The sequence below is a fragment of the Rana temporaria genome, chromosome 11 (assembly GCF_905171775.1).
Source record: "Rana temporaria chromosome 11, aRanTem1.1, whole genome shotgun sequence".
Taxonomy (NCBI): Eukaryota; Metazoa; Chordata; class Amphibia; order Anura; family Ranidae; genus Rana; species Rana temporaria.
Genome location: NC_053499.1, coordinates 60,748,965 through 60,770,478, shown reverse-complemented (window position 1 = coordinate 60,770,478; position 21,514 = coordinate 60,748,965). Strand labels below are relative to the sequence as shown.

The 21,514-nt window shown below is 41.0% G+C and overlaps 1 protein-coding gene across 2 annotated transcripts in view; it reads left to right on the top strand.

The window, feature by feature from the left end:
• CHRM1 (cholinergic receptor muscarinic 1) overlaps positions 1 to 12,919 on the top strand; it is a 372,875-nt gene extending 359,956 nt beyond the window's left edge. Inside the window, exons 4-5 of one of the 2 annotated variants that reach the window (XM_040328649.1) lie at positions 1,715 to 3,359; positions 12,460 to 12,919. In XM_040328649.1, the coding sequence (XP_040184583.1) occupies positions 1,790 to 3,355 (1,566 nt within the window). In that variant the 5' untranslated portion in view covers positions 1,715 to 1,789 and the 3' untranslated portion in view covers positions 3,356 to 3,359; positions 12,460 to 12,919. Of the gene's footprint in view, positions 1 to 1,714; positions 3,360 to 12,454 lie in introns of both variants that reach the window. The other variant, XM_040328648.1, reaches the window with a different exon arrangement.
• Positions 12,920 to 21,514: the final 8,595 nt, after the last annotated feature.

The following is a 21,514-nucleotide window of genomic DNA, read 5'->3' as shown; positions in this document are numbered from 1 at the left end:
GGGAAATTGAAAAGGGCAAAATGGATAGGAAGAACCTGCAAAATATCATATAAAATGTATATATAAACATAGATAATGTAACTTACGTAGACCTTTTGACTTTATATTATCTCCAGTACATTTCAATCCAAGAAGCACTGCAAATATTATAAAGAATTCGTTAAAGTTGGGTAACATCGTGTTGCTAAGGATTCTGAAAAACTGCATTGTAAAATGTAGTTTCATTGGAACAAGGGAATTGTTATGTAATGAAATGTGGTTTTGATGTCTGTGGTTTTATTTACCTTTGTTGTTGGAAGTTTACTATACCTAATTTCATGTGAAAATGCCACACAGATATTGACCCGAAAATGCAGATGATCAAAGCTCAGTAATGCTTACGATAAACTCAGAAAAATAACACAATGTTACTTGTAATAATTAGGTAAAATATGAATTCATGAACAAAGAAAATTGAATATTATATAGTACGGAATATCATAGCACCAGTAACAAACATTTTGCAGTAAGCTAGAAAGTGTATACAATACACATTCAGAGGAATAGTATTCAGATGCAAGCATAATGAGATACACCTGGAGTAAATGTCATTGTAAATCCATACAGGAATAAGTAGTTCTAAAACTTTTTGAAACAATTATGAAAACCTGCTTGTGATAGCTGACTGAAGATATAAAGGGCAGATCTCCCATGAGGAAGATGCATGGGAAGAGCCCTTCCCATCCTAACTCAAACAGAATGTCCTTCATTCCCTTTTCTGTGAACTGTCAGCAATTAACTTGCCAGTGTATCAGAACACCTTTCTTTATGATACAAGTACATTACTTTTAAGTGCTATTTATCTGTGGTTAACTGGTCAAGTTGTTGTGAGAGAGGCTCAGATTTCTGCCATGGCTTACATTTGTCAGCTTATTTATTAGTATTCTTAACTTAAAGGATAGGTTGTTGTATAGATATTTGGAGGTTGCAGAGTAAATTCTGTGCAATAATCTGAATCTCAGATTTGCAAAAGATATTGGGATATAAGAAAATAATTTGCCCCAACAGAAGACAGATGGAGTCATAAAAAGATACACAGGTAGGAAAGATGAAATGGTAGGAGGAGTTTTAGGAAGTGACTGCCACGGAAAGGAGGTCTTTCGGTAACATATGGTTTGCGTACTACATACAGTATTACCTACATCGTTTTTCTTTCCTCTTTCTTTTGCTTCCGCCTTCTTTAATTGTTTTACTTGTTAAAACTAAACCTGTCCAACCACTTCTGTCTCCCCTACTTTCCTGGTACAAGGGGTGGAGGTGATTCCTTCAGCAACACAACTCCTTCCTCCAACACTCAAACAACAGAGATCATAAATCCGGCTTTGTTTAGTTACAGATTACAGAGACACACGTAGCAGAAAGAGAGAGGCGGGTGAGCGGCACATAATGAAGTAATGAGACACAGAGACAAACAGCCAAAGTTGTAAAGATGAGAGTAAGATGCATGTGAAATACAGTAAACCTCTATACAGTTACACTACACATATGAAAGTGAACATAGTAGGTTATTAGGTTTCTTCAATATGCTTCCCTGTAATGTGTATACCTTGTGCTCCTCATAGAAGTCTACAGTTTACTGACAACTTCCATGTTCTTTCTAAAAGGTTTTACAGATTTACAATTCATAATCCATGTCCCTGTATCATCCTGACTTCTGCTTTTCTTCTTCTTGCAGGATTTTACTGCTGTGGTGTGGATTTGAAAGGCTGGGATAAAAGTAACCCTCAACCAAGCTTCTTAGGAAGATGTCATGTTAGCCTTTCATCAGAATGCTGGGCAAGAATCGGTGACTACCTGGCTTCTAATCATGAACAATACTACCATTGACCCGCTGACCACAAATTCTACAGAGCCACCATACCCTAACCCATTTGGAGCACATGCCATCTGGGAGGTGGTGTTAATTGTCATTACAACAGGAATCCTTTCATTCATCACAGTGGTTGGAAATGTACTGGTTTTCCTGGCTTTCAAAGTGAACAGTGACCTAAAAACTGTCAACAACTACTTCATTCTTAGTTTAGCCGTTGCTGATGTCATCATTGGTTTAATATCAATGAATTTATATACCACCTACATTATAATGGGACGCTGGGCGCTTGGCAATGTTTCCTGTGACCTGTGGTTGGCACTAGATTATGTTGCAAGCAATGCTTCTGTAATGAACTTGCTCATTATTAGCTTTGACCGTTATTTTTCTATAACTCGGCCCCTAACATATAGGGCTAAGAGAACACCAAGACGAGCTGCCATCATGATTGGATTAGCATGGATTATCTCTTTCATCTTGTGGGCACCTGCTATATTATGCTGGCAGTATATTGTGGGGGAGAGGACAGTGGAGCCTGGTGCATGTTACATTCAGTTCTTGTCAGAACCCACTATTACATTTGGCACTGCCATTGCTGCCTTCTATCTACCAGTTACTATCATGATTATACTGTATTGGAGGATTTATAGAGAGACAGAGAACAGAAGCAGGGAGCTGGCAGGCCTGCAGGGTTCTGAGACAGAAAACATTGTCCGGCCCGTGGGCAGTGTCAGAAGTGGCAGTAGCAGTGGCATGGGAGAATCGGAACGGTTACCAAGATCACAGACATCTGTGCCAAGGGTGAGGAGAACTTGCTGTTTTCCTAATAGACTTGCTGCCAGCCCATCACTCAGAAGCTATCCTCAGCATAAAAGTAATGGAAGCTGGAATACCATGGAAGATGCTGCTTCTGCAGATTCTGTGTCCTCTTCCTCTGATGGAGATGAAAACCCCTATGAGATGAAAAGCATTTGCTCTGCTGTTATGCGATTACCTATGGTCAGCTCTGTAGTTGGGACACCCACAGGTTCACGTGGTTCTAATGATACTCTTGGAAGAGGGGACACTGAAAATGAAGCCAATGGAGGAAAGCAGGAGGTATCTAGGAAACCGTCCAAGTCCCAGGCCTTAGCTTTACCATCAACTATTATTAAAGCCAAAATTGATAAAACCCGACATGGAAAGAGGAAAAGCAATTCACTCATTAAAGAAAAGAAGGCAGCAAAGACTCTAAGTGCTATATTGTTGGCATTCATTTTGACATGGACTCCTTATAATATTATGGTGCTAGTGTCCACATTCTGCAAGGACTGCATTCCAACTAAACTATGGGAGTTGGGTTACTGGCTATGCTATGTGAACAGTACTGTCAACCCAATGTGTTATGCACTCTGCAATCGCTCCTTCAGGCGTACCTTCAAAATGCTCCTACTTTGCCGCTGGGACAAACGCAAATGGAGAACTCACAGACACCAAGCAGCTTTTTTCAGGACCCCATCACAGTGATTGGGTGGGTGGCAATCTACAGTTAAAGTTGTTGAATTTACCATGTAATAATACTTGTGAATATACTGCTGTATTTGCTGTTAGCCCACAGCTTGTATGCATTTTAGCTGTAGTGATACTAGTCTTTGTGATTTCAAACATTACAGTTTTTTTACTAAATTAGTAAAACACAGGAATGTTTTTAAAGGACACTGTACCTTCGGTACAGTTGTCCTCTAAATACCCCCTCCCTCCCGCACACACACCCCCCCCCTGAGTGTTGCTGACCATGTCTAACACTTACCCTGGCCCCTGTCACAGAAATATTTACAATGTCGCTCTGCCTAGGCCTGCACAAACTTTCGCCTAAACGTGTCCTTTTCCTGAGCATGTGCAACCATTCATTCGTATGGACAGAGCATTAATTTGAAGGGCTACTCCCGGCAGCCATGAGTATGAGATGAAGTGAAAGGGGCCATTGCTCACATGCGCAGAAAGCAGAAGACCCAGCAGGGATGATTTCTGCAGAAAGTTTGTGTGGCTGCAGGCACAGCAGCATAGCGAAGATCACTGGAATGCAAGGTAAGTGTTAGATTAAGTCAGCAGGGAGCAAGTATTGAAAGAACAGTTGTACCAAAGGCACAGTTGTCCTTAAAGCCCCATACACATGATGAGAAAATCACATGACTGATCGTTCATAATTTTCGTTTTGCACAAGATTTCATAGTCACATCCAAGAATGCTACTTAAGCAGACAAACTTTCTCAGATGATCCCCAAGAACTTCCCCTTTTGCGTGCCTTCGCTGCAGCGTGTATGGAAAGTAATGTCATGTGCATGTGACCCTTTGTTGCCATGCCTTTTCCCTATATTTTATATATGCAGATTTTCATTGTGACTTCTAGAATTGTTGAAAAGCTCTGCGCACCTCCATTTGTTCTCTCATCCATTTGCGCATTCTTATATTCCAAATGGAGTACTGGACAGAAGATATTAATGAAGATATTAACAGGCCAGAACTTGCAGTTTCAGTATTGGGAGCCATTTTAGCATTAAAAATCTCAATAGTGTACTGACTTTTTTATTGTCATTCTTGGAGCATCTTTGGTGCATTTACCTGGGTAATTTTCGTGTTTCCGATGATGCGTAGTATTGGTAAAACATTTTTGTTCAGACGATTCCTGTACTGATTACACAGATATCGTTTGTTCAGAAATTGTAGGTCAAAAATCTTTGTGCATGTCCCTTCATCTAATTTCGCACGACCTGTCCTGATCGGCCCTCAAAAGCTGTGTACGAATGTTCAAATTATCGTAAGATCACATAGAAAGCTGAATTTTTCATACGGTTTTCTCATCATGTGTACGGGGCTTTAGGGACAATTATGTAAGGTGATGATAGCCATATTAGTGCACTTACAACACATTTAGGTACTGTTTTGTTCATAATACTTGTCTAATTGCATTCACAGTTACTTTTCCTGGACAAGCTTTCAGGGGTCTACCCCTTTCTTCCAGGTTCAAGTAGTGTTTCTGAACCTGGAAGAAAGAAGAATCATAGACTAGTATGCAACTTAAACTTTTTGTAAAAATGCTGGCCCCTAAAGGTGTCTATGTATATAAAACATCAACCTTATGTGCAGTCACAGTTTGACTGCCCAGAAAGATTTATTTTTTAAATGCAAGTGCCTAAGTATTCATCCTTATCACCCAATTATGCCTGGCTTATCTCAGGGTAAAATGGAATTAAAATTATTGTCCTTTCAAAAAGAATAGCAGCTAGTATATCACAAGATACAAATGGTTATAGAGCATAAAAAAACTAAATATGAGCATAGAAATCCAATCAAAATATGCATATGTATATCAAAATATCAGAGCATAGAAAAAACTAAAAATATGAAGATAAATCAATATGAAAAAAAAGTATTAAATTACAAGTGTCACAAAAATAACAAAACAAGTCCATTCACCATACAATAGTAAAAAAAAGTCCCAGTGCAAATAACAAGGTGAAACGATGAAAGGGATTCAATTGGATGTGATCCACACATCCTGTGTGCTCCTCCACAGAAGAAGCTGCGAGATCCTGTAGTTCTCAATAAACTACCACGGTGCTGTTGAACACTGCGGTAGTTCATTGATGCTTCCTGTTAATGTGTAACTTGCCTGGCCATATGTTGTACGACCAAACAGCTCAGGCCTCGTACACACGATCGTTTTCCTCTGCAAAATCCATCAAGAAAATTGGTGGCAGAGCTTTTTTGCCAAAGGAAAACGGTCGTCTGTATGTTTTTCGTCGAGAAAACTGTTGTGGATCTCGACGAGAAAAAAAGAGAAGATGTTCTCTTTTTTCTCGTCGGGAGTCCCAATTTCCTTGTCGTGTTTCTCGTCTGCTGGTTTACGACGAGAAACATGTTCGTGTGTATGCTTAGAAACCTGCGCATGCTCAGAATAAAGTATGAGATGGGAGCGCACCTTCGGTAAAAGTAGCGTTCGTAATGGAGATAGCACATTCGTCACGCTGTAACAGACTGAAAAGCGCAAATTGTCTCTTACCAAACTTTTACTTAACACGCAGTAACATGAGATTAGCAAATGCAGCCCCAAGGGTGGCGCCAGTGGAATCGAACTTCCCCTTTATAGTGCCGTTGCACTATAGCCTGACAAGAACCTTGTCGAGGAAAACTATGTTTCTTTTACAACGAGATTCTCGGTTGTGTGTATGAGGCCTCACACATGAGCCTGCAAGAGCCCCCCATTGCACCCCCTTTAATGCATTCTGTGCATTAAGGTAAAAAAAAAATATTTGTAACAGAATCCCCCCCCCCTTACCTGAGCCCATTCATGATCCAGCACTGTGCATGAGAGCTGAGGCTCTCCCTGCTCTGTCCCTACTCTCTGGGCAGATTGATAGCCACGTGAGCTGTCAATCAAATGCCGGCAGGTGGGGCCAAGCCACTCGATCTGTGTCAATGGATGCAGACAAGGCGGCACAGGAGCGGGCCCGCATGAGTGCCCCTATAAGTAGCAGCTTCCTATGAGGGCACTTGCCAAAAAGGAAGAGCCAGGAGCACCAGCGGAGGATCCCAGAAGAAGAGGATCGGGGCTTCTCTATGCAAAACCATTGCACAGGTACCGTTGTGCTCATAACATTACATAACCTAGCTGAAATTATGATTTCTTGGCCATTTTTCAGAGAATATGAATGATGACACAAAAACAATTCTTTCACTCATTGTTAGTGTTTGGCTGTAGCCATTTATTATCAAATCAACTGTGTTTACTTTTTTTAAATCATAATGACAACAGAAACTACCCAAATGACCCTGATCAAAAGTTTACATACCCTGGTGATTTTGGCCTGATAACATGCACACAATTGACACAAAGGGATTTGAATGGCTATTAAAGGTAACCATCCAGCCTGTGATCTTTTTGCCTGTAATTTGTGTGTGTGTGTGTGTGTGTGTGTGTGTAAAAGGCCAATGAGTTTCTGGACTTCTGACAGACCCTTGCATCTTTCATTCAGTGCTGCACTGACGTTTCTGGATTCTGAGTCATGGGGAAAGCAAAATAATTGTCAAAGGATCTGTGGGAAAAGGTAGTTGAACTGTATACAACAGGAAAGGGATATAAAAAGATATCCAAGGAATTGAGAATGCCAATCTGCAGTGTTCAGATTCTAATCAAGAAGTGGAAAATGAGGGGTTCTGTTAATACCAATCCAACTGCAAGGAAAATTGTTCGGTATGCAAAGAAAAACCCACAAATAATTTCAGGTGAAATACAGAACTCTCTGAAAACATGTGGTGTGGCTGTTTCAAAATGCACAATAAGGAGACACTTGAAGAAAGATGGGCTGCATGATCGAGTCGCCAGAAGAAAGCCATTACTACGCAACTGCCACAACATATCCCAACTTACAATACTCCAAACAGCACAGAGACTAGCCTCAAACCTTCTGGCACAAAGTCATTTGAAATGATCAGACCAAAATTTAGCTTTTTGGCCACAACCATAAACGCTACATTTGGAGAGGAGTCAACAAGGCCTATGATGAAAGGTACACCATTCCATCTGTGAAACACAGAGGTGGATCTCTGATGTTTTGGGGATGTGTGAGCTACAAAGGCACAGGAAATTTGGTCAAAATAGATAGCAAGATGAATGCAGTATGTTGTCTAAAGGAGGAGGGGTGGGGGCAAAAGAATAGTTGCTGAAGCTAGACTTGATAGCATGCCTACCCAGATTTTGGTGGACTATTTCGGTACTGATAAAGAATAATAGAAAGCAGTTGCATAAAAATAATTTATTACAAATAAAAATTATACAGAACAATCTAGATCAAAGATTGGACGATTTCTCTACTAGTTTCGCGGGTTTACCGCTTCCTCAGGAGAGCCAATCCGGTGGGTAATAAAACAATTGCGGAGGCGAACCGCCCAATTGGTTTCCCCCCGCGGCGGACTTGGGGGATAGCATGTGGATCTCAACATAATAGCATCTATGGATGCATTCGAAGAGGGGGAGTCCTGGTAAGGTGCATACATGTGGACAGGATGGATTGAAGGACGCTGGCTGGAGCAAGTGCCTGCGGGGTCATAGGGGGTGCTAAATAAGATCTCGCTGGTAAATGTCCAGTAAGGTGTCAGCCAGGGTAATAACCCTATTGGTGACATAAGAAGCATGGTAATGCATGGGCTCAGATAGGCACCTATGGATATCCCTGGGGCACTGCAACCTGCGTCAGTGACTAGTGTTATATTCACTAGTCACCAGGATCTTGGTCCTGGTGACTAGTGAAGCTATGTGAGGACCGACGCAGGTTGCCGTGCCCCAGGGATATCCATAGGTGCCTATCTGAGCCCATGCATTACCATGCTTCTTATGTCACCAATAGGGTTATCACCCTGGCTGACACCTTACTGGACATTTACCAGCGAGATCTTATTTAGCACCCCCTATGACCCCGCAGGCACTTGCTCCAGCCAGTGTCCTTCAATCCATCCTGTCCACATGTATGCGCCTTACCAGGACTCCCCCTCTTCGAATGCATCCATAGATGCTATTATGTTGAGATCCACATGCTATCCCCCAAGTCCGCTGCGGGGGGAAACCAATTGGGCGGTTCGCCTCCGCAATTGTTTTATTACCCACCAGATTGGCTCTCCTGAGGAAGCGGTAAACCCGCAAAACTAGTAGAGAAATCGTCCAATCTTTGATCTATATGATTGTTCTGTATAATTTTTATTTGTAATAAATTATTTTTATGCAACTGCTTTCTATTATTCTTTATCAGTACCGAAATAGTCCACCAAAATCTGGGTAGGCATGCTATCAAGTCTAGCTTCAGCAACTATTCTTTTGCCCCCACCCCTCCTCCTTTATACAATTAATTTGGATGATGGTACGTTTTTATAGTTTTCTATTTATTTTTATATGAGGCTATACTCCAACTCTGCAGTATGTTGTCAAAAAATCCTGGAGAAACATTTGCATTCATCAGCCAGGAAACTGCGAATGGGACGTACTTGGACATTCCAACATGACAATGATCCAAAACATAAGGCCAAGTGGACCTGTCATTGGCTACAGCAGAATAATGTGAAGGTTTTGGAGTGGCCATCTCAGTCTCCTGACCTCAATATCATTGAGCCACTCTGGGGAGATCTCAAACATGCAGTTCATGCAAGTCAGCCCAAGAATTTACAGGAACTGGAGGCTTTTTGCTAAGAGGAAAGAACAGCTTTACCATCTGAGAAGATAAAGAGCCTCATCCACAAATACCACAAAAGACTTTAAGCTGTCATTGATGTTAAAATTAAAGGGGTCAATACACGGTATTAAGAACTGGGGTATGTATACTTTTGATCAGGGTAATTTGGGTAGTTTCTGTTGTCATTATGATTTAAAAAGAGTAAACACAGTTGATTGATAATAAATGGTTTCAGCCAAACACCAACCATAACTGAAAGAAAAATGTGTGTTATCTGAAAAATGGCCAATAAATCATAAATTCTTCCAGGGTATGTAAATTTATAAGCACAAAGGTAAGTATGACATGTTTATAATTACATAAAAAAAAGCAACCTTTAATATTGCTTTAAAAGTGAAACAGTCAGCCTAGAAATATGCTAGATATATTTGCCGACCTCTCCTTCTGAGAATGTTATTCCCTACCTGTCATACTGCTGCACTGAATTTAAAGGAACACAAATAGAGATAAGAAATTCTGACACTTGCATACATTATGGATGTTACAGGTTTTTGAATGAAAAAGACCTGAGGACACAGACAGCTGCCCATACTTCTCTCATGATAGATACTTTCAAAGCTTGCTTAAATTTTGTAATTTAAAAACTCATAGCCTCTTCAAATGTTTATACTCTGTTCCACAAAAATCACAACTCTTGATTTATGGGTCATGCATGCCAATGGGAACTAAAAAGATTTTTTTGTGGGGCAGGAAATAAACACAAAGGGCGCTACATCCTGCTCTGCAATAGAGGTAAGTAAGCAGTGTTGGATGCAGTTTAGCTTGATGGAGGAGGTGGGGGGGGGGGGTAGTAGTGGGTTAGCTAAAGTTTAGTCATACATACATCTGCATTTTAAAGCAAGGCTACATTTGAATAACCTGGTAAACAACAATTCCTCTTGTTGTAGGACTTTTAAACGGCAACCAACATATACCACCAAATGGTTTTATGTAAAAAGTATAAACTTTTATTTATCACATTTAAGAAATACCTCCATGAGGCTCAATCTTGTTTAAGAGAACATGAATTTAAGGACAATACTACATAATAGCACACATTCATAGGCGTGCGCACAGGGTGTGCCGGATGTGCCCAGGCACACCCTAATCACCCCATGTGCATTAGTGTTATCGCTCTGTGTAACAACAGGAACATGGGAAAGATCTCCCTCTTACTGGTTCTGCCATAAGAGAAGTATTTAAAATCTTCTCTTTCACTGTACCAGCAGGGAAATCAATGTGGCAGGGTTATATATATATATATATATATATATATATATATATATACATATAGATACAAACACATGCATGTGTGTTTGAGCATAAGGGTGCACACCCTAATGCATTAGGCTGCACACACCTATGCACACATTGATTTAATGGTGGTGATACCCAATACCATATAACACTGCACAACATGTGGGTTTCAATGACAGTTTGAATACAGGGACATCCAACACATTTAAAAAATATCTTCATCAGGGATATGTATCTCCATCATACAACTCTAATGTGCCAATGCCAAATAGTGTGTCCAGAAAATATCCTCCTCCTACAGAGACATGGGGCACCCACCAAACAAGACCGCATATATATGGAAAAAGTAGCCAAGGGACACAATATGTGTGCCCAGGAAAACTCATAAGTGGTAGAAAATGTCCCCCAGTAGGCCAGAGCTGTGTCTGCCCTGTGTGGAGTTTGGTATAGTGTCCCCTTAGATGTCATAGGAGCTTTTGGGACCTTGGGTCTGTTCTTCAGCCTTAAAAAATTGGCATGAGGTCCAAAAGTTAGCATTCTTAATAATCTGGGCTGGCCAAAAAGAGGTATCACTTAAACTACACATATTCTAGTTGTGTGCAAAAAAAATATTTCAATATTTTTAAGGAATATACAGCTATTTTAAACATTCTGACAGCCTCTGTTGCAAAATACTTTAAACTACATAAGAGGATCATTTGTTGACAATCTAAAATTGCACTAGACCATTTCATAAAAATAGAGATAAGTGATAACATTACTCACCTTATACTGCAGTGAACCAAGGTGTGAGTAGCAGTGTGACATATGGAGGCTTCAGATGTATAGAAGTGAGGATCCATTGCTGTGCTACTCTAAGGCCCTGTACACACGATCTGAAAATCGGACAACAGATCGTCTGACTTTTTCCGCTTACTAGTAGCATTTTGAAACTGAAGAGGTTACTAAATTTACAAAAATTATCGTACGACAGATAAAAAAATCAGTAATGTAATGTGTTGTATTGTATTAGTATTGTATTTTCGGACAAAAACTGTACTGCTTAAACGGAAGTCGTACAATCTGGTATCGTACAAGAAATTGTTTTTTGTTTGTCCCTTCGGATAATATAGGATGAACTGTCATGATCGGCTCTCAAAAACGGTGTACTAACGATCAGATTATAGTACAATCGCTTCTAAAGAACTATTTGTCGTCCGATTTTCGGATCATATGTTCAAGCGTTTGTTACCCCCCCCCCCCCCAAAAAAAGGATCCTGTCCTTTTAAAGCATGTTATACAGCACAGTGCATATGCTGTGTAATTTGGCCCCTTCTATCATCTAAAATACCTGGCTGATCCTGCCTGGTTCTGCCCTCCCCCCTGTAAACTGACCACGGTGTATCATGGCTGCTGAGCCCTGACACCGTGGTCAGTTTATGTACCTCTGTCATTCACAGCTCTCCTCTGTCCTCCTCTCCCCCCTCCCTGCCTGTCAGCTTCTGTGTGTGAGCTGCCCCTTCCCTTCCAGTCCCGTTCTGAACAGTATAAAAAAGACTGCTCACAATTACTGCCAGCCCCTCTGCTAGGATAACATGTACTATATACAGTAGTGTATGTCGTTTTTTTTAATTCTTCTTCCAAATATCTTATTTCTCTTTGTGGATCAGCGGTCACGTGACCGCCTGGCAGACATCAGAGGGAGATCTCAGCCCCTCCCTCTATAGTACATAGATTGGAGGAACAGAGCGACACCTGACTGTTGATCGGCGAGGAGAAATAAGGTATTCAGAAGAAGAATTTTACAAAAGACATACTATACTGTACATGTTATCCTAGCAGAGGGGCTGGAAATGATTGTGAGCACTGCCTTTACAACACCTTTAACTGAGCATACATGATATGCATCCTTATTACAAAACAAGTCTCACATCTACAGGTCTATATTTATCCAAAACAATGGCAATACATATTCGAATAGATGTTTTATTTGCATAAGGTTATTATGGAAGATTTAGAGATCAGAAGATCTTCAGCAATGATAGGAGCAACATTATTAGCAGATATTTTCTTTTGCTGAAATATAGGATCAAGACCATTCTTTTAATAATTACCTTTTCCTCCTTAGGACAGATATTATACTGATGGACACAAGTTCTGCTGTCCAAACCTAAGAAGACGTGAAGTCCCCTGTATGTGTGGCTGAGTGGACTATGAGGAACGCACAATTCCTAGAAACAAAATGGGGACAAGAAGGAAAGAGCAACAATTTCTGCCCTTTTACTGGGACATTATCAAATATCCAACTGACATTTTCCTTGATGAAGTCTGACTGTCTTGGGCTTTAACACGTCTTGTATATGTTATTTCGAACTATGGAAAGGAAGAGAGTCTAGGGAAGGCTGGTCTAACCCTTTCAGGAAAGATATTCCCTTTTCTTGTTAGGGTGTATCGCCTGATGTGCCAAACCAAACAAAGGCAGTCCAAAGAGCATGATATGGTTTTTTACTGTTTACAAAAAAAAGTTTGTGGGAAGGGCTGTGTATTTATTATAAACTCAACTAAATAAAAACAGATTCGCATTAGCACATAAGATGGCCTTTCCCATTTATTGCATCTGCTGTTACCAAGGTGAATTGCTGGCATGCCATTTTCAATGTGACTTATGGAAAAGAGGACCTATGCTTACAGTATGTGTTTAGTATAATTTTCAGTGTTTGTTATAGTACTAGTTACAATTACATGTGCCAGTACAAGGTTATACAATCGTATGCAACTTAGCCATCACTTTCACACAGCTCACTGCCAACGGGAAATGCTGGAATAATGGCAGTGTTGGCTCGCATAAGCATTTTAGTAGTTGCCAAAAAGGAAATGAGCTACTATATTTTTCACAGCAGTTCTATAGTGCACTTAGAGGTCGCCAACCTATGTCATCTTGCAAAGTACACCTGAAGTCCTTCTTAGTAAAAGTTTGGGGAGTGTTAAAGTGTCTTTGCCGTTAATAAACTGTTAGGCCAACGTCTTAGCCTAAGGAGGGCTTCCCTACTGTTTGCAACTGTCACAATTTATGTGTCTTCTTCTACCATATAAAAATCCAATAGTAGTCACTGCTTTGCCTCTGGCAGATTACACTTTTTTCAATCAGGGTTCAGTGGAACCATAGGGTTCTTGCAGAGGTTGCTAGAGGCTCTGTGAGCAATTTTTGCCTTTCAGATAAGTAACTGCTGGGAACAATGTTCCTTTGAGCAAACTTTGAGGCAGCATACTTCTCAAAGACCACAAATGTAAGTGGCAATCACTCAACTACTGTGACCTGCAGATGTAGTATTTACTAGCAGGGGTTCCTTGAGACTGGTAAGGTATTTTCCATACCTTAAGTAACCACTGGCAATAACATTCTTTTTAACTATCTTTAAGGGAGAATTCTTGCCAATGACCACAAATGTAAAGAGCTTACATTCCAGTCACCATCACGCTAATGTACCATGACCTACAGATGTAGTAATTAATTATTAGCAGGGGTTCTCTAAGACTGCAAAGGTTTTTTAAGGGTACCTCAATGAAAAAAGGTTGAGAAACACTGGATTAAACTGCTAGCCCTTAGTGATTGCTTTCTTACAGCAGACAGGATTTAGAAATAACCCACGGGGTCATCACTTTATTCAAGTACTTGCAATCAAAAATTGAATGATTTTATTAAATATCAATTATGAAAAACAGTGCTTTGTCATCTATAGAGTTAAATACTTGAACCAAATAATATATGATAATTTATACATTTGGGCATATAAATATAGTTTACAATGCAGCATTTTATCCTGGGTCTCATGGTGCCAGTAGAGGGATCAAGCTGCTAGTAACAGCATTAACTGTCAATAATGGCTGAGAATATAAGGGAACATCTGCAACCATTTAAATGTTTATGATCCTGTTATTTGACTGGCATTTGTCAGTTTATGTCTTTATCATACAACATTTTCCATTGGTCCTGTGGGATCTAAAAAAATGTTAGCCTAAAGTTTAAACTTCAAATTTTTCAAGTTTAAATAAAATCTATAAAAATCAGCTAACCAAAGTCACACCAGAGCCATAGTTACAAGATGACCCTGAGCATAGGTGGATTATTAACAAGCACTGCAACCAATTCAAACATCACTTGTGACAATCAGACCTTGTATGGATTAGCCCCTTGCAAAGTGATAAAGAGTAATTTTAAGAAATAAAAAGTTATCACTCTTAATTTCATCCAGTTAGCAGGGTTACCAACCATCTGTAAATTTACAGTTTTTAAATATCAGCTGATTTACAAGATGTCAATGAATCCATTACAGACGGCAGCTGTCTGTAAAAAAATTGGCTTTAGGCTGACTCTAGAACTGCGCATGTGCAGTTCCGAAGCTGTCCAGGCTCGGGCAAAGGTGACATCATGGTGCCACTTGGCGCCCTTTATAGATCACAGCAGCAAAGACTAAAGGAGGAGGCAGGATAGCCCAGGAGTCTTGGGTCTGTCACTGGAGGAGGACTCTGGACTCTGGAGAAGAATAGGAGACAAACCAAAAATGCACAGAGTTCCTTAGGTCCAATAGAAATTCAGCTGACTGTTCTTCGTCCACCTTTGGTACTAATATAATATAATAAAATCTTAAGAGCTAAAGTCCATGGAACAGCTCAGGTTTAATTTCCATTTAATTGAAAACACAAATTAGTTAGTAGTCAGAAGCAAAAAATGTAATGCCTGGGACTTATGCAGCAGGAGTTCCAGGAATAGCATGTGCGCGAGTTTTTTGCTTCTGACTAACCAATTTGTGTTTACAATATAGTGGACATTTCCATTGAACGCAATGCTGCTCTGCAGACTTTCTATCATTGCTAAGGTTTATGGGCACCATAACTAAGTGGCATTGGGGTTTAGCACCTACGATTTAATCATATTAGTAGCAAAGGTGAGCGAAGAACATTCATCTCAATATCTATTGGTCCAAAGAAACTCTGTGCACTTTCGTGTACGGTGTGTTTCCTAAAGACTATCAAATCCAGTGGCTCACTTACAGTGCATCCTGAAAGTATTCACAGCGTTTCACTTTTTCCACATTTTGTTATGTTACAGCCTTATTCCAAAATGGATTAAAATTAATTATTTTCTTCAAAATTCTACAAACAATACCCCATAATCAAAACAAGAAAGAAGTGTGTTTAAAGTCTCTAAGCAAATTTATAAAAAAGAAAAAACGGGAGAAAAAAAACTTTGTACATAAGTATTCACAGCTTTTGCTCAATACTTTGTTGAAGCCCCTTTGGCACCAATTACAGCCTCAAGTCTTTTTGGAGTATGATGCTACAAGCTTGGCACACCTAGTTGTGGTCAGTTTCTCCCATTCTTCTTTGGAGAACCTCTCATGTTCATTAGGTTGGATGGCTGCACAGCGGTGCACAGCCATTTTCAGATCTCTCCAGAGATGTTCAATTGGGTTCACAGAGTTAGCCCATAGCCACTCCTTTGTTATCTTGGCTGTGTGCTTAGGGTTGTTGTCCTGTCGGAAGATTAAACTTCGACCCAGAGCGCTCTGATGCAGGTTTTAATCAAGGATGTCTCTGTACATTGCTGCATTAATTTTTCCCTCGATCCTGACTAGTCTCCCAGTTCCTGCCATTGAAAAACATCCCCACAGCATGTTGCTGCCACCACCATACTTAACTGTAATGGATGGTATTGGCCAGGTGATGAGCAGTGCCTGGTTTCCTCCAGACATGACATTTGCCATCAGACCAGAGAATTTTGTTTCTCATGATCTGGGAGTCCTTCAGGTGCATTTTGTCAAACTCCAGGCGGTCTGTCATGTGCCTTTTACTGAGTGGCTTCCGTCTGGCCACTCTACCCTACAGGCCTTATTGGTGGAGTGCTGCAGAGATGGCTGTTCTTCTGGAAGGTTCCCCTTTCTCCACAAAGAAATGCTGGAGCTCTGTCAGAGTGACCATCGAGTTTTTGGTCACCCCATTGACTAAGGCCCTTCTCCCCCAATCTCTAAGTTTGGTCAGGCGGCCCACTCTAGGAAGAGTCCTGGTGGTTCCAAACTTCTTCCATTTATGGATGACGGAGTCCACTGTGCTCATTGGGACCTTCAATGCTGCAGAATTTTTTATGTACCCTTCCCCAGATCTGTGCCTCCATACAATCCTGTCTCAGAGGTCTAAACTGTGGGACCTTATATAGATAGGTGTGTGCCTTTCCAAATCATGTCCAATTTACCACAGGTGGCCTCCAATCAAGTTGTAGAAACATCTCATGGATGATCAGTAGAAACAGGATGCACCTAAGCTAAATTTTGAGTGTTATGGCAAAGGCTGTGAGTACTTATGTACATGTGATTTTTTTATTTTTAATACATTTTCAAAGATTTCAAACAAACTTCTTTTACATTGTCATTATGGGGTATTGTTTGTAGAATTTTGAGGAAAAAAATGAATTTAATCAAGTTTGGAATAAGACTGTAAGGCCGGGTACTAACGAGCAAACATGTACGATGAAACCGGTCCATCGGACCGTTTTCACCGTACATGTCTGCCAGAGGGCTTCTGTACGATGGCTGTACTAACCATCGTACAGAAGTCCGCGCGTAAACAATACGCGGGGCGTGTCCGCGTCGTTGCCGCGACGATGACGCGGCGACGTAGGCGGGCCTGCCATTTAAAGACTTCCACGCATGCGTCAAAGTCATTCGACGCATGCGAGGGGCGGCGGGCGCTCGGACATGTACGGTAGGTCTGTACTGACGACCGTACATGTCCGAGCGGGCAGGATTCCAGCGGACGGTTTTAAAACACGTCCAGGAATATTTGTCTGCTGGGAAAAGGCCCGGCGGGCAAATGTTTGCTGGAATTCGGCCCGCTCACGCCTACACACGACCGAACATGTATGCTGAAACTGGTCCGCGGGCCAGTTACAGCATACATGTTTGGTCGTGTGTACGGGGCCTAACATAACAAAATGTGGAAAAGGTAAAGTGCTGTGAATACTTTCCGGATGCACTGTAAAGAGCAGCAGGAGTTTGGAAACACTCTACTAAGAGTACAGAGTGTCATCCTCCAAAGACAGCAGTGCCAGACTTTGTTCTTTGGAGGAGAAGAGGACATATTTAACAAAGGTGGTGATACTAAGCTGCCTGGACTGTCTGAACCATTTCTGACTGCATGCCCCAGCTGCACCTGAGCGAGCAATAGAGGAGTCTGTAGGAGGTCAGGTCAGTGACCGCTCCCAGCCAGTCATGCCACACAAAATTTGGGGGGGGGGGTCGTCACTGATGTAAGGGTGGAGTGCATAATACACTACGCGAAAGGGAGACACTGATATAGAGGTTCCCGCTTATATCAGTAACACCCCCTTACCTTAGTGTATGCACTCTGTGGAAGGTGGCCAATGGTCACCAGACTCACCCCCCCCCCCCTCGCACATCAGAATCTCCTGCCTTTCCCCTTAAATCAGTGTCCCCCTTTACATCAGAGTCTGCAGGATTCCCCCCTTATAGTGCATGTGGGAACTCTGCAGACCCTGATGTAAAGGGGAACCCTGATGTAAAAGGCAATGCTGCAGACCCTGATGTAAGTGGGAACTCTGATATAAAGGGGAACACTGTGGACTCTGATGTAAGAGACCACCTTACTTCAGAGATCCCCTTTACACACGCATATGCAGCATCCCCCCTTATATCATGGTTCACAGTATTTCCCCTTTACATCAGAGTTCCCCTTGCAACTGTTAGGGGTAAATCCTGCAGACTTTGATGTAAGGGGAAACTCTGTGGACTCCAGTGTAAGGGGGAAGGGGCGCTCTGGTTATATTAACCTGACTTTCATGAGAAAGAAGAAATATGTTTTTTTGCCTTTTGTTATACCATAAGCACATTGCTAATAGCACTAGCTACATGTTTGTAGCTTAAATATTGATACTTGCACTGAAAACGGTCATTGTGGCTACCTGTTTGAACTGCCAGTAAAAATGTTGCTCTGTCAGCAAAATTTATGTCATGCCAGTAAAAAATTGTCTCTGTCAGTAAATGTCACTTCGGGAGGTTGGCAACCCTGCTAGTTATTAAATCACAGAGATTGTTCAAGATCTGAAAAAGTATTGATCGCTGCATCCCAAGGGAGAATAAATTAGGAATAAACTCTGAATTACCAGGACCAGAAAGTCTAGCCTTTGACTATACTTTAGTTTAGACCCAGATTTACCACTAATAGTGCAGGGCAAACAGCAGGTTCACTATTGCCAGCTCCCACAGCTTATACATACCTTCACTAATTCCCCATTTGCTCACGCAAGCAAGGTTACATACATGGGGGCACTGGGGACTCACGCCTCTTCCTCCCACATGACATCACTGGTACGTGGTGATTGGCAGCTCAGGCACATAGGTATGAGACATGATTCTTTAGCTCTGCATAAGCTAAGACTAGGCCAAACTGACGTTTACATAAAGCCTCTTTTCTTCACTCATGCATGAAAATGGAGCAACAAAGAGGCAAAAGGCAGCTGTTAGGGTTGGCATTAAGGTGAATGTGTTGCTTTGCAGTGCGTGGCAAAGCACGGATGTACTTTAAGTTATCTTTTGAGCTCATCCAGTGTTGGGTTTCATTTGAGCATCCTGTTGACACTCATTTATATAAATGCGCATCCTCTGTTTTTTAGTCATCTTTCTCTATCACAGATATATAAAAAAAAAAAAAAAGCTGCATAGGCATTGTGAATGTTGTACTTTGTTATAATGCCATTAGATTTGAATGCAAGGTCAACCTTCATGTAGAAAATTACATAATTTTTTGCTATTATTGTATTTGAGATCAAGATTGTACAGATTGCAAAGAATGTGTTCTCTTGTATTCTGTATATCTTTGTGTAATAAAACATAGTTTAATGTTAAAAAGTAAAAAAAAAAAAACAACCTTCAGCCTACGGGGTGGGGATGTATTACAGTTTCCAAGTACTTAAAAGGGTGAGAACAGTCTTGTGCCAGAACTGCTCAAGATAGGATACAATACTGGAAAATTCTTATACTATCCACAATTTTAAAGACGAAAGACCACTTTTGTTGAGAAAAACAACAATACCCTTCAGGTCAACTAAATTGCAAGAAACTTAGCAAACTTTTTTCTCCAGATTCACACTTTTCTCTATTTACTGAAAAAGCTGTTTGCTTTACAATGCTCTTTCTCAAACAGGCTTCTGAATGGGAGGGTCGGGCCTCATTAGCATAACCTGAGCAGCTTCTGTGATTAAGCCCAGGTTCACACTGGGCTGCGGGAGTGAAGCCGTGCGAGTTCAGCTGAACTCGCACGATTTCACTCCCGCTGGCAGTCCCGATTTCGGCCGCGATTATAGAGACATCTGTGCAGGTTTCTGCACAGATGTCAATGTAAATCGCGGCCTGAAATCGCAAAAAGTAGTACAGGAACTACTTTTTTAAATCGGTGCAGCGCCGCAGATGCGGCGTCGCACCGATTAGGACGGTGCCATTGCCGCAAAATTGCCGCCAAATGCTGCCGATTTGAGATGCGATTTGACATCTCAAATCGCATCTCAAATCGTACCAGTGTGAACCAGGCCTTAGCTGTAACACATTAATGGTCAATTTGGCTAAAAGGAACCATAAAGCCTACTAACCATTAAACTACTGCAAACTACTTGTCCTTCTTACAATATATATTATCTGTATGTCTAATTTCCATCACAAGGAATATTTATATTTATATTCCAATGATGACAGCTAATATTTTTTTTTTATCCATAAGGTGGACCTTGCATCTCAAGGTAAGGTGTGCTTATTAGTTAGACCCCTCCCCCTCCACGATGAAAAAAACACAGGAGAAAACGTAAAGGTGTTGTGTGTGGTCCCTACGCACGCAAGTATAGCATCACTCTATTTCCGGAGATCATCTGAAATGTCTTTGACTTCATTCTTGTTTAGCAATTGTGGGAGGATCTGAGATGTAGGACAAGTATATTTTTCAGGTTTCTTCCAAAAACAGTATTAACCACTTCCGGACCGCCGTATGTACATTTACGTCGGCAGAATGGCACGAACAGGCACATCAACGTACCTGTACGTGCCTGCCTAGACGTGGGTCGGGGGTCCGATCGGGACCCCCCCTCATACATGCGGGGGTTCCCGTGGCTTCAGGAGCGATCCGGGACGAGGGCGCGGCTATTCGTTTCTAGCCGTCCCCTTGCGATCGCTCCCCGGAGCTGAAGAACGGGGAGAGCCGCATGTAAACACGGCTTCCCCGTGCTTCACTGTGGCGGCTGCATCGATCGAGTGATCCCTTTTATAGGGAGACTCGATCGATGACGTCAGACCTACAGCCACACCCCCCTACAGTTGTAAACACACACTAGGTGAACCCTAACTCCTACAGCGCCCCCTGTGGTTAACTCCCAAACTGCAACTATCATTTTCACAATAAACAATGCAATTTAAATGCATTTTTTGCTGTGAAAATGACAATGGCCCCAAAAATGTGTCAAAATTGTCTGAAGTGTCCGCCATAATGTCGCACGAAAAAAATCGCTGATCGCCGCCATTAGTAGTAAAAAATATATATATAATAATAAAACTATCCCCTATTTTGTAAACGCTATAAATTTTGCGCAAACCAATCGATAAACGCTTATTGCGATTTTCTTTTACCAAAAATAGGTAGAAGAATACGTATCGGCCTAAACTGAGGGAAAAAAAATGTATATATGTTTTTGGGGGATATTTATTATAGCAAAAAGTAAAAAATATTGCATTTTTTTCAAAATTGTCGCTCTATTTTTGTTTATAGCGCAAAAAATAAAAACCGCAGAGGTGATCAAATACCACCAAAAGAAAGCTCTATTTGTGGGGAAAAAAGGACGTCAATTTAGTTTGGGCGCCACGTCGCACGACCGCGCAATTGTCTGTTAAAGCGACGCAGTGCCAAATTGTAAAAAAAACCTTGGGTCATTTAGCAGCATATTGGTCCGGTCCTTAAGTGGTTAAATTAAAAACAAAAATTTAAGAAATTGTAGATTACCAGTGGTAATATATATATATATATATATATATATATATATATATATATATATATATATATATATATATATATATATATATATATATCTTTAGTTTTCTTTATATATATATATATCTTTAGTTTTCTCTATTTGGCT